The sequence below is a fragment of the Arvicola amphibius genome, chromosome 12 (assembly GCF_903992535.2).
Source record: "Arvicola amphibius chromosome 12, mArvAmp1.2, whole genome shotgun sequence".
Classification (NCBI taxonomy): Eukaryota; Metazoa; Chordata; class Mammalia; order Rodentia; family Cricetidae; genus Arvicola; species Arvicola amphibius.
In genome coordinates, this window is record NC_052058.2 from 20,204,795 (window position 1) to 20,218,244 (window position 13,450).

Below are 13,450 nucleotides of genomic sequence, written 5' to 3' on the forward strand. Positions count from 1 at the left end.
GTAGTAATTAGAGTAATGCACGTATGTTCAGATATAGTTACAAGAAAACAGGCTTCGAAGACCTGCAATGAACAAGAGTCAAAGTTAAACCTGAACTTCAAAAGGAGCTTTTAATTTCAAAAGTAAATTTAAAATTTAAAATTTTAAAATTAAAAAAATTTAAATTAAAAAATTGTAAATTGTTTACAATTTTGGCTCATTTTTTGATGAAACCTTAGGGAAATATAAAATGAATGATTTTTACAAGAGAAGTCTTTTGTGCATGGGTGGGGTGATTTGGAGGACTGTCCTTCTGGGTCGTGGTTATCAGCCTTGAGCATATCTATATTCATACAGCATTAATCAGCCCTGAACAGCTTGCTTCAGCTAGGCTTAGGTGTCGGGACAAGTGAGGTGTTTGATGTTCTCCACTTTGGCTCAGAGGATCCAAGAGCTTCATAGTCAAAAATTTACACTTTCTATTCTGTAAACTTATTTTCAAATCAAATTTTCTCTACTCATTCATCAACAAAGACAAATAGATTAATTTAATATGAAACTAATATTTTCCCATAGAATAGAATAAAATTATTAAGCCATTCTCTTGAGATTTTACCATTTATTTTGCTGGAGCTACTTCATATTTAAAATTTTCTTTGATTTTGACTGTTAAGTGGGCTAAGATGATAGAATATATTGTACAGAAAATAGAAAAAGCATTCTGTTTGAAGCACAGATTTCCATAGGCATCTGTAAAACTCCAGAGATACCTGCCCATTCATATTTATTCCTGCTCAAGTCACGAAAGCCAAGAAATGGCAACAGCTTAGATTCCTATCAATTGGTGAATAGATAATGAAAATGTGTTACTTTTATACAGTAGAATAATACCTATATATTAGGAAAAATTAAATTATGAAAGCTACAAGTAAAAAGTTGGAGAGAGAAACCGTCATTCTGAATTAACTAACCCAGACCAACCCAGGATAACAAGCATAATTTTCACGCTTTTGCTCATTTGTAGACGTTAGATTTGAATCTTAAGACGTGTGTCACATGGAATACCTACTGAAGTCAGGAAATTAGTAAAGAACTGCAGGAAGGAGGGCCTTTCAAGAGAGGGGAGGATGAATGCTGTGGTATAAAGAGTTAAGGAGGATTGACGAAGCAAAAAAGGTTAAAGCAGGGTGAAGAAAGCAGGAGAGAAGAGGGTTAAGGAAAGAAAAAAAACACTGAAGATGCTCGAAGAGTCAAATGGAAACTATAGAAATGTCCAAAAATACATAGGTGGTGATAGGTGGTGTGGGAGGTCCTACTGTTTATGTATTGCTTTTTTGGTTAATGAATATAAATGCTGCTTTCAGCCAATGGCTTAACAGAATATAGCCAAGCTGGAATGAATACATATATATATATATTCAATATATATATATACATTCAATATATATATATGCTCAATATATATATATATATATATATATATATATATATATATATATATATAGAGAGAGAGAGAGAGAGAGAGAGAGAGAGAGAGAAATGCCGAGTCAGTGAGAAGCCATGTAGCCCTGCCATAGACAGATGCCAGACTTAACCTTGTGAGTAAGGTACAGCCATGTGGTGATACACAGTTTAATAGAAATGAGTTAATTTAAGATATAAGCATTAGCCAGAAATACGTTTAAGCTATTGGTCAGGAAGTGATTTAATTAATGTAGTTTCTGTGTGATTATTTCAGGACAGAGCAGCTGAGAACGAACAAGCAGCCTCCCCAACACATAGGTTAAACACATAAAAGATTTAAATGGAGTTAATTCATAATAGGAGGACAAAGCCCCTATTATGATGCCACAGGCCAACAAATAAAAGAATCCAGTGCCAGGAATGGCTTTCTTCTTTTGGTAATCTTGGTGCTTTAAATGAGATATCTTCCGTAGTCTTTGCTCCCTCATTGAGGTGCTATATGGAAGTTTTAGAAGATGTAGCCTCACTGCAGGAGGTGTGACACCAGAGGCAGGTTTTGAGAATTCGAAGACATACCACTTCCATTGATGTTCTCTTCTTCATGCTTGTGGTTTAAGATGTGAATTCGCAGCTACTGCTTCAGCCACCATGCCTGACACCAGCTGCCTCTGCTCATCCATCATGGATGCTAACCTTTTCGAACTGTAAACTTGCTCTTTGACAAGTTGCCCTGGGCATAGTGTTTCATTACAGCAATAGAAAAAGTAACTAAGATAGTATTGTTGTGAGTCCCAGACATTCCAAGCTAGTGCCACTGCTTCCGTGATAGGTCCTTGGGAGAGTTTAGAGCTACACAGCCATTCTTAGGTGTATTTTGCTAGCAGCTGAGTACTATTACATGGCATGGAGAATGCTAATATTGATGAGTGGAACTTATTGCCAGACAGTTTCCTTCAGATGAAACTAAATATTGGGGGCTGGGCTGATGTGCACCTTTGATTGACAATTGGTAGAACTTTTAGTTTTAGGCCCGATACTTTAAGCAAGCAGAGAATAGTTAGCTGAGCTGTTCGTTCATTGCCTGGCCAGATGCCACTGTAACAATCTGACTGCTTTGACTATTTCATGGACAGTTTGGGGAGCTACTGTCCAGGTGCAATGGATACTACAGCCACAATGCCTAAGTTAGAAGACTGTGCTGTGGCCATGACCTTGCTATATAAACTATAATTAATACACAGGTCTTAGAAGCACTGAAATCAAGACAAGTCTCTGAATTCCCAGGTGATTCCAAAGCTGTTGTCACTCAAGGAAAATTCCTCCTCAGTAACTCAGTAAGAAGCCAGTGATTGGTGCAATATGTAGGACTTATTTAAAGCCTATGATTAGTCCCTATGCATATGTGATTAGTGTAAGAAGAAGCTCCATTGTTTGATACAAATATAGTTTACTATATAACCAGGCCTTACAGTTCCTCCTCTGAGTCAGCCAGAAGGCTTCCCCTTGGGTTGAGGTAACATTCCGCTCAATAGAAGGCTTCTTCCTGCTTTGGTGTGATCTATTCAATTGGCAGAGCAGGCTAAGCTGGTAACAAAGAGAGGAGGCAGAGATGTCAGCAATCACAGCAGCTGAGAAGTAGCAAGTGTGGCAGTGAGGCCCTGGAAGAGCTCCCGGGAGCAACTGGAAACAGAAATGTCAGGGAGCAGAAACCGTGGACACAGAATGGCAGAAGTGAAGGGTGGGCAGAAAGCAAAGAGAGGGGGAGGTAGAAAGCCGTGAAGTGCTGAGGATGAGTGAATGCAGTTCTGGTCCCTGGGAGAGTTCCAGAATGCCCAGAGATATGCCAACCCTCGAGAACAGAAGGTCTGGGTACCATAGACCTGAAAACCAGAATACTAACCTGTCCTAGTTAGGGTTTCCATTGCTGCAATAAAATACCATGACCACAAAGCAAGGTGGGGAGGAAAGGGTTTATTTGGCTTACACTTCAGCATTGCGGTTCATCACTGAAGGAAGTCAGGACAGGAACTCCAACAGGGAAAAATCCCAGAGGCAGGAGCTGATGCAGAGACTGTGGAGAGGAGCTCTTTACTGACTTGCTTCCCATGGCCCTCTCAGCCTGCTTTCTTATAGACGAAGGACTATCAGTCCAGGAATGACACCACCTCCCGTGGGCCTTTCCTCATTGATCACCAATTGAGAAAATGGCTTAAAACTGGATTTCATGGAGGCATTTTCTCAACTGAGGGTCCTTCTTCTCGGATAATTCTAACTTGTGTCAAATTGACACACAAAACCAGCCAGTGCAACTGAACCCCTGCCTAACTGACACATAAGTCCTTCACTATTTCTTAATTTGATTTTAAACAATCTTTTCTCATTTTACATACCAGTCCCAGTTTTATCTCTCTTCTCTCTTCCCACTTCCCCCACCTTCCACCCACCTTATCCCCCATCCATTCCTCAGAGAGGGCAAAGATCCCCATGGGGAGCCAACAAAGTCTGGCATGTCACTATGAGGCAGTACCAAGGTCCTCCTCCTTATATCTAGGCTGAGCAAGGTATTCCTCCAAAGAGAATGGGCTCCTAAAAGCCAGTTCAAGCACTAGGGATAAATCCTGGCCCCACAACCAGTGGCCACACAGACTGTTCCAGTCACACAACTGTCACCCACATTCAGAGAGCCCAGTTTGTGCCTATGCAGGTTCCCCGCTGTCAGTTTAGAGTCAGTGAGCTCCCACTAGCTCAGGTCATCTGTTTCTGTAGGTATCCCCATCATGGTCTTGACCCCCTTGCTTTTCCTTCTCTTTGACTGTCCTCTGGAAACTCAGTCCAATGCTAGCTGTGAAACTCTGTATCTGCTTCCATCAGTTGCTGGATGGAGGTTCTATGGTGACATTTAAGATATTTATCAGTCTGACTACAGTGCGAAGCCAGTTTGGGCACCCTGTCCTCTATTGCTTAGGATTTTGGAGTCATCCTTGTGGATTCCTTCGAATTTCTCTAGTGCCAGGTTTCTTGCTAGCTCCATTATGTTTCCCTCAATCAAAATATCTCTTTCCTTTCTCTCCCTCTCTGTCCTTCCCCCATCTTGGCCATCCTGCCCTCTTATGTTCTCTTTTCCCGTTCCTTCTTCCCTCCCCTTCCCCTTCCACTCTCTCTGACACCCTTTCAATGCTGCTGCTGTTCTTGGTACTAGTCCCATGGTACCAGCATATCCAAAACTCTGATGTCTTCTCCTGCAGCCGGGCTGCACTTTCAACAGTCTTTCATGGGTTTCTTCATGTGCCAAGGTTCAACTCCTTCACACAACCCCCTTAGTACCTGACCTTCTACTGCCACTGAGGGTACACTTCACCAATGACCTCTCCTGGCTTCCCACAGTGCCAAGCCTCAGCTACTCTCCATGGCCCTTTCGTGCCTTCAAAATCAGGACCACCTGGTGATTCTTTTTTTTTTTTTTTTAACAGAACTTGCCTCAAGTTTATTTGTAAAAACAGCACAAGGTCCTGACCACCTGCAGACACTGTGTAGATATCCACACCAGTCCATCTCTTCACACTGGCAGACTGAGACCTTTCTTATGGGGCCTTCACAGGGGCCTGGGCACCTTTGGGAGCCTGAGCTGCAGCTGAGGCCTCTGCCTTGGCTTGAACCTTGGGCTTTGTTTTTTGGAGCCTACAACCCCTGGCCATGTAGCTTCTAATCCGCTTCCCAAGCTTGGGGTGAGCAATGAAAGCGAGATGGGTGAGTTTGCGGCTGGGGCCCTTTGGCACCTTGGGCTTCACCACCTGGGGCTTCACCAGGGCCTTGATGGCCTCCGCACGTGCACTCGCGGCCTTTGCGTTATTTGCCTGCATCTTCTTCAGGCCTTTCTTGTTGTGCTTCTTGGCAAAACGCATGTTCCTCAGGAACTTGGGGTCGACCCCCCTGAGAGATTCATATCTTTGTGACCGGGGTTTCTTGATGCCATTTCTGTGCCATTTCCGGGACTGGTTGTGTGTGGTGTGGTTCTTGGACTTGGCCATGGCTGGACAGTAACCGGCGGCTCCCGAAGCGCCTGCGACCGGAAGACCACCTGGTGATTCTTACACATTATCAAGTCTGACAACCTTGGCCACCGCTGGAACACAGCTTCTCTCTACTCTCGAAACACTTGCCAGATTTCTCCTCAGTGACACTGATCTCTTCTTAACCACTGCTAATATGGGAGATTATTGGAATGATTTCCAGAATGCAGTCCAATGACGACTAGCTCTGAAGCAAAAGTCCAAAAATCCAATAGATACTCAGTCCGTTGAAGCTGGGTGTCTCATCCGGTCTTCTTTAGATGCTGGAATCTAGAAGAAGTAGGCTCCAATGCCAGTGAAGGAATGGATTACTGACAAGGCGAAGTCAAACAGGCAGAGACTTAAAAAAACTGCTTCCTTCTTCCATCAACCTCATAAAGGCTTCCAGTGAAAGGTGTGGTCCAGGTTAAAGGTGTGCCTTCTAGCCTCAAGATCCAGATTAAAGGTCTCAAGTTCTGGACCACAGGTGTGCCCCTATTTCTGGATTGTAGTTCATTCCAGATAAAGTCAAGCTGACGCCTAAGCATAACCATCATATAACCCAAGAGTTGAGGGTTGACATGGAGAATTTGAAATCCCTTTCGCTGACCATCACCAACTGCTAATGAACTATGGGTCACTGTTCAGTGAGTGCAAGTCACTGCCAGTCAAGAACCCTTATAGGAGGTCTCTGACTTGAATAGCAGGTATTGTAAATTTCTGAACTCTAGCTATTGGAGCTGTAAGCTTCAAGTTCTTAAGATTGCAAACTATAAGCCTTTGGAGCTCGAAGTCAAGATCCTGGGTCTCAGGATAATCCTCTGGAAACTATGCCTTGGCTATTTGTGATTTGCATCATGATAGAGCAAATAGAACCCCACTCAACTAATCTCCCAGGTAATATAGTACCTCTCTATTTTCACAAAGCAACAGTTTTAGAAAATACATCCTGGGTGGTTAAAGCAAAGCTTTTGGAGAAGGTTACCTCTGGATTTGAATTATAGCTTAGCCTTTTTTAGAAAGTCACTTTACTGCTATAAACCAATTTTCTCTTTTATAATAGGAATGAGAAAAATGAATATTCCAGATTACTCTTTAAAATATTATATTGGAGACAATTAATAGAGTGCTTTAAATATAAATGTACAATAAATAGAACATTTCATTTTTAGTTTCAAAAAATACAAATACAAGTATGAATTCATATTTTTATTTTATTTTTGCAATAATATTGGGTTAATAAATGTAGCGAAATTTTTGTTAAGCAAATATGTCAATAACTTAAAGTCAACAGAAAATGTATTAGTAGCTCCCATTATATCCAATCAGAAAGCATGTTTCTTGATGTCTGTATACTCATGAAGATTATATTTACAATGTAATGTACCATTAATGTCACCACACAACAAGTTTTAACTCCTCAATTTTCTCTATTTTTTCTATGAGCTTGGAATAGTTTGTGTTAAACACACGCACGCACACACACACACACACATACACACACACAAATGCGTGTGCACACACACAAACATGCACAAGCAAGTTAGTGAGAGGGCTATAATAATTTGCAGTGATTGTGTTTGACTGTGGAAGGTTTCTAGGCAGAGTAGCAAACTAAGATCTACATTCCAAGAAAAAAACATTTAGCAGAAAGTGGGAGCCTTGGCTTCAGTGTTGCAAAGTGTGGAGGTAAGAATTACTTAGCTATATTAATTTCTAAAGGCATTGACCGTGTCTAGAAAACAATTATGTAATACATAATTTAAAGGTGTCGTGGTCAGAAAAAGAAATGGGATAATTTTTTCATATAGCAGTTAATCATAAGCATCATTTTTTATAATGATACTACCAAAAGCTAGGTAATGGTGTTTGTTAAGTACTAAAGGAACATCAAAATACAACATTTCCTGTAAATTTTGTGAAATTGAAAATTTCAAGAAAATTTACAGACTTAGAATGTATAATATTAAGGGAGGTCACACATTTCCAGATAGAAAAATAATCACAAGTTCCAACAGCATTGCCTGAATCCTTTTGTTGTTTTTCTCTCATTTCAAAAATAAAGTATCCTGTGCAGTCTTATTTTAACTTCTTCTACCCACAACATAAAGCTTTTCTCATTTTCCTCCTTTCCCCCAGTCCAGCTCAGCATTAGATGGCTCTGGGTATTAAAATGTAAGACTTTCCTTGTTATCTCTATCTTTCTATGGATTTTAGGAATGAAGATGAAAGATTATGATACAGAATCAAGGAAAGTAGGCTGGCAGCTACAGGGTTTGGGGTAGTGGAAGAAAGACGGATAAAGTTTTGCCAATATATACAAAGTAATGAGTATTATCCTATCCAAACTGAGGCATGGCTACTGGAGAAAATGGCTCCTAATGAAACACACATGACAAGATGTTATCAAAGAAAGCCTTTAACACTGTACCACAGAGAGTATGGGATCTTGAAAGCCAAGAGAACAAATGGATTTTTATTCAGTATGTTGACCTGTTAGCTGTGACAGTCAGAACTTAGAATGGTGATGCTGGTTTATTAGTTAAATAGACATTATTATATACATTGCTTAATATTCATGACACACAAGAGTATACTGAAAACAGATAAATTTTAATTTGTAATGAGAAACTGATAATTTGGTGTGTAACTTAATGTAAATTCAAATACTCAATTTATAGGTTAGTGTTGTTTCTTGATTCTATAGAGTTGCACTTCATTTTATGAAGACTCTATACTTGATGTCCAACAAGCAATTTTTTTTGACAGGGTCTCTCTATGTAGCCCCAACTGTTCTGGAACTCTCTAAATGACAAGCTTGCCTCAAACACACAGGGATGTGCCTGGCTCTGCCTCTCAAATTTTGGGGTTAACGGTGCACACCACCCCTTCAGCCCTGTTGTCTTGTTTGACGTTTATTTGTATTGAGGATAGACCTTAGGGCCTCATGCATGTTAGATCAGTACTAACAGCTGAGTTCATTTCAAATCATAAAATAACTGTTCAGGTTATGTTCAAATTAAAGTGCTTATCAAGATAACTTCAGCAACATATATATATATATATATATATCTGTATATAACTTGAGTGACATAATGTTCAATTGATGATGTTTGAAATGTAAGACCTCTCTAGGTACCTCTGTCTATACCCCAAAATATTCAGGGTTGGAGAAGATTAAAAAGAAGCTATCAAATTTATGAGCTGTGGAGATGGATCAGGTGGTCAAATCCTTGCCATTAAACCAAGGCAGTGCCCAGCAACTGCCTTGTGGAGACAATGGATCATTAGGCTTCCTGGCTAGACAATTTAGCCAATGGGTAAGCTCTTGATTCAGTTAAGAGATCCCCTCTGAAAAACGATGGTGGAGAAGCAATTGAAGAAGACATCTAACATCTACCTCTGACCTTGTCACACATGAACACATGCATTCCCATCCCATACATGTACACATATCCATGAGCACATAAGAAAATCAACGGTAATTCTAATTTAGTTGTTTGTAAATCTGCATCAGGGACATTTGGGAAGCACATTTCAGTAAAAGGCTGAGGTGAGAGGTGAGAATGAAAGAGAATCAATATGGCCTCTGAAAGACTCAGTGTTATGTAAGGTTCCTGCTCTTGTGAATTAAGACGCTCACTTGACCTATGTGCTTTTTAATGGCTTCTTTTATCTCCTTGTTCCTCAGGCTATAGATGATGGGATTGAAGAAGGGGGATAGAACAGCAAAGGCCAGAGCAATGGCAGTGTCCCAGAACAACGAGTAGGTAGCAGAGAAGCGAAGATACATGAGAGCCACACTGCCAAAGAAGAGCAAAAAGACCGTCAGGTGGGAGACGCACGTGGAAAAGGCTTTGCGGCGGCCTTCAGCTGACCGGATGCCCAGAATCACAGCCACGATACCAACATAGGACATGACAATGAGCATGACTGCTGTAATGATCTCAACAGCATGGATAATATCTACCACCTGGATCATGACAATGGTGTGGGTGTCTGTGCAGGCCAGGCGCAACACTGGGAGGAAGTCACAGAAGATGTGCTCAAGGTGATTCGAGCCGCAGAAAGGCAGCGTGGCAATCCAGGCAATCTCAGGGAGGGGTGTGAGAAAGCCACAGACACAGCAACCTAGGGTCAGTTGGGCACACAGTCTAGGAGTCATGATGGTAGGATAATGAAGAGGGCTGCAGATGGCCAGGTAGCGATCAAAAGCCATCACTGTCAAGAGACAAACCTCACTGATGCCTGTAGAGTGGAAGAAATACATCTGCAGGACACAACCATTCAGAGTAATACTCCTTCGCTCACTAAGCAGGCTAGAGAGCATCTTTGGGATGGTAGCAGTGGTGTACCAAATCTCCAGGAAGGAAAGGGCACTGATAAAGAAGTACATGGGTGTGTGGAGGTGCGTATTTCTCTGGACCACTGTGATGATAACCAGGTTTCCGACAATAATGAAAGCATAGATGAAGAGCAGTGGGATGAAGCAGATGACAGAATCACCCCAGGAGCAAGGGAAAGCAGAAAAAATGAATTCCTGAGCAGTGGTCCAGTTAGAGAACTCCATCTCCAAGTAAGAAGTGCAAGTGTCAACAATTCCTAGTGCCCTCAAACTCTTTAGAAAGTGTATATTATACTGTGAGGGAACACACACTTACCAAGTGCCAGCCTTTCAGAAGTCACCTGCACTGTGGCTGTAGATGAAGAGAAATGAAGAATGAAATCATACACATTCCACACTGGCTTTCAACTCACCTTTTCATAAGGGAAAAAATAGAAAATGAAACCTATATTTATACCTAATAATTCCAAAGTCCTAGCACTGCTCAGAATCAGTGAGTGGGCTGTCAAAGCTTAGATTCTCAGTGCCCTCAATGAAAGTTTTATTTAGGAGGTCTGAGATAGAGCCTGAAGATTTGCAGGTAATGTTTATCCACTGGTCAGTAAACCATATTTTAAAACCATCATGAAGAGGACATGAAAAAACAGGAATAAAAATTATGCTCATTTCTGAATTCGAACCTTACTGATTCCCTAAAAAATTTTTTTCTGAGACAAGGTTTCTCTGTGTAACAGTGCTAGCTGTCCTGGAAATAGCTCTTGTAGACCAGGCTTGCCTCGAACACACATAGACCCACCTGCCTCTGGCTCTTGAGTGCTGGGATTAAAGGTGTGCATTATCACTGCCTGGCCTCCATCAAATTTTTACGTCTCAACTCAGTTCATCTGATTCTAAACACATGGTCTGAAATGATTTTTCTTTTCTTTTATTAAAAATAAAAATTTTTTACACAATGTATTCTGATTATAGTTGTCCCTCCTCCCACTCCTCTCAGTTCCTCCCCACTTCCCCTGCCACCCGGATCCACACTCTTTTTGTTTCTTGTTAGAAAACATACAGGTGTCTAAGGGATCATAATAAAGCTATCACGGGGGATTTCTACCCATCTTCTGCCCTTTCTTCCATTAGTTTACCTCCTCTTCCTATTATATACTTAAAGTGATTCAGAGGATGAATTATAATGGCGTTTGGGGGCTGTTGTTCTTTAAAGGATACACCACTCTTCCTCCTCCAACACTTTTCATCTCCTTTTAAAGAGAGACTTGAAGGTGTTTTGTTCAAGAAATGTTTGCCAAAGTGACATGGTTTGTGAAATTGAATATGAATATGTAAGCTGTAAGGGTAGGCTTGCCCTTATAATTTCGTGGGGCACAGTGGGACAGGAGAGCTGTCGAGTGCTATAGGTTCTAGAACACAGCGCAGTGCAGGGCATTGTCTCTAGGTAATTATTTACTCTTCTCTCCCAATGATTTGTTTCACCTTCTCTACTGATTTATTTTTCGTTTAGTATGAAATATGTTCACCTGGAGGACAATACTTCTCTATTTAAACTATTTTTTCTTTTTATAAAGCTTGCTTCCCAATGCCTTGGGTAATTTTCTCTGATTGTCCCAATCTCTTAAAATAAATTACCTACCTTCACTCTTCCATATTTGCTTCTGCTCACCCCCGAAGGCCAGGTATGCAATGTTCAGTAGCTGTCTGCATGTCAAGACCATCCTACTAATGTTTCCCTTCCTAGATATTCCATTTTTATTTCCCAAGTATATGGATAACTCAATATTCTATTCTTATTTTATTCTTTTCATCTCTATTCCATTCCACACAGAAGAGTCATTTTATTTATTCGAGATTCCCAATTTCCACTGACATTTGTTCTTTTTAATTAACAATACTTTATAAATCCCTGTTCTGAATCTCTCTCTTGTCCCCACATTGACCCCCTCAGAAGCTTTACCTTTGCCCAGCTTTTAGTGCCACCTATTGAGTCCTGAGATCATCCCTCTTGAAAACCACATGTTGAGTTTCTAATCCTCAGGACCTGAGCATGGTTGCATTTTCACACACAACATCCAAAAAAGTAATTGAGTTAAAATAAGGTGACTAGGTTTGATTCTATTGATTGGTGTTTCTATGAGAAAAAATATTGAAACACTTTCAGTGCAATGACTGAGGAAGACTCTGGTAATGATGGGCATTTTTTTTTAACCAAGCATACAGGCCTCTGAAGAAAGCAATCATGTCAAAAATCTCGAGTTGAGCCTTCACTCTCAGACTAGTGGGAAGTTAAATTTCTTTTTTAAGGATTCTCCAAGCTGGTACATGACTTCAGTATCAGCATTCAATAAGGTTCCTCACTAACTTTCCTATTTTTGTTCCTATACATGCCAGTCACACTCAGTTTATAGCTATCTTTCCATTGGTTTCCGTAACACATCAATTGTCCAGTTATGCTTAATTTTTCTTATTGTATTAAAAATCTCTTTTAGTTTCACTGTCAATGAACTCTCGATTACACGATTAAATCCCATCAAACTTCTCTTGTTTGCATACAAAACTATCATTTTCCTTTATGTGTACTGAAAGTAGTTATTTTCTGCAGTAATAAAAGTTGCTTTATCTCCTGTTGCTATAGGAACTTGCTACTTAACACATTTAATTTAGAGATGGGAATATTATTTTACTCATATAACTTATATTTCCTAGTTGCTAAATATCTGGAAGAGGAGTCACATTTTTCAGAAATATCTTGTTCTTATTTCCTTTCAATTCTGCTTCTTTTTTTCTCACCAAGTTCATTTATTTCTTGTAGCTTTTACATTGCTGTTCACTCCATTACTTGTGATATATGTGTATGTATGTGGTAGGAGAAAATGCTTATTCTGTTATATGTGTTTATACACATGCGTGCGCTCGCGCGCACACTCACACATCATATATATATGCTCATATTTAAAGTAATTTCAAGTTTTCTTGATTTTTCCAAAATTTATGACTTGATGCTTTCAACTGTACCCAGCACGTCTTGTAACTATGGCCCTCAGAACATGGATCTAAAATGTGAATCACACACTTGCTCAAGAAAGTAACTTCAGAGTAGACCCAGACCTTTCTGTAATCTCTAAGCTCATGCTATTAAGGGACAGAAAACATGAGGAAACCCTGAACCAAAAGCAGCAATATTTATGTTTGCCCACTGAAGTCTGTTTCTTCTCTCAATTTCAGTAGTGGTGAGTCTAGAGCAATTGCCAGTGACATTAACTTCCAAAACCTGACTGGAAAACACATATAATTATGGGGACATTCCTGAAACATTTCAGAAATCCATCTTTGTGCCTATCTATGTTAAATTTAAAGGTTTTTTTGTGTAGAGAAATCTACTAATCCAAACCTTTATATGTTGTATTGGCACTTTCATATCTCTTAAAAGCCATCCCACCAAAGGCCACTCACAGTATCTACAGACCTGGAGACATTGTACATTACTATTTGGGTGTGTTGTTTTTTTCTCTATATTTCTTTCATCACCCTTCAAATAGTTAATCCACTAACCTTGTCGCTGCTGGTGTCTAAGGTCAGAATAATCATGAACAAAGACTCTATCTTTGCTCCA

At 40.2% G+C, this 13,450-nt stretch overlaps 2 protein-coding genes across 2 annotated transcripts; both read right to left on the reverse strand.

Moving 5' to 3' along the window:
• Nucleotides 1-4,966: 4,966 nt before the first annotated feature.
• On the reverse strand, nt 4,967-5,471 carry LOC119827872 (60S ribosomal protein L29-like). The gene has a single exon (XM_038349801.1). The coding sequence runs from the start codon at nt 5,469-5,471 to the stop codon at nt 5,025-5,027; it is 447 nt and encodes a 148-aa protein (XP_038205729.1). The 3' UTR covers nt 4,967-5,024.
• A 3,625-nt stretch (nt 5,472-9,096) lies between these two features.
• LOC119827736 (olfactory receptor 6K2) lies at nt 9,097-10,062 on the reverse strand. Its single transcript, XM_038349584.2, has one exon. The coding sequence runs from the start codon at nt 10,060-10,062 to the stop codon at nt 9,097-9,099; it is 966 nt and encodes a 321-aa protein (XP_038205512.2).
• Between the last annotated feature and the right edge of the window lie 3,388 nt (nt 10,063-13,450).

Excerpts from the sequence above, each read along its gene's own strand:
- LOC119827736 (XM_038349584.2), bottom strand. The coding sequence starts at position 10,062 with ATGGAGTTCTCTAACTGGACCACTGCTCAGGAATTCATTTTTTCTGCT.
- LOC119827872 (XM_038349801.1), bottom strand. The coding sequence starts at position 5,471 with ATGGCCAAGTCCAAGAACCACACCACACACAACCAGTCCCGGAAATGG.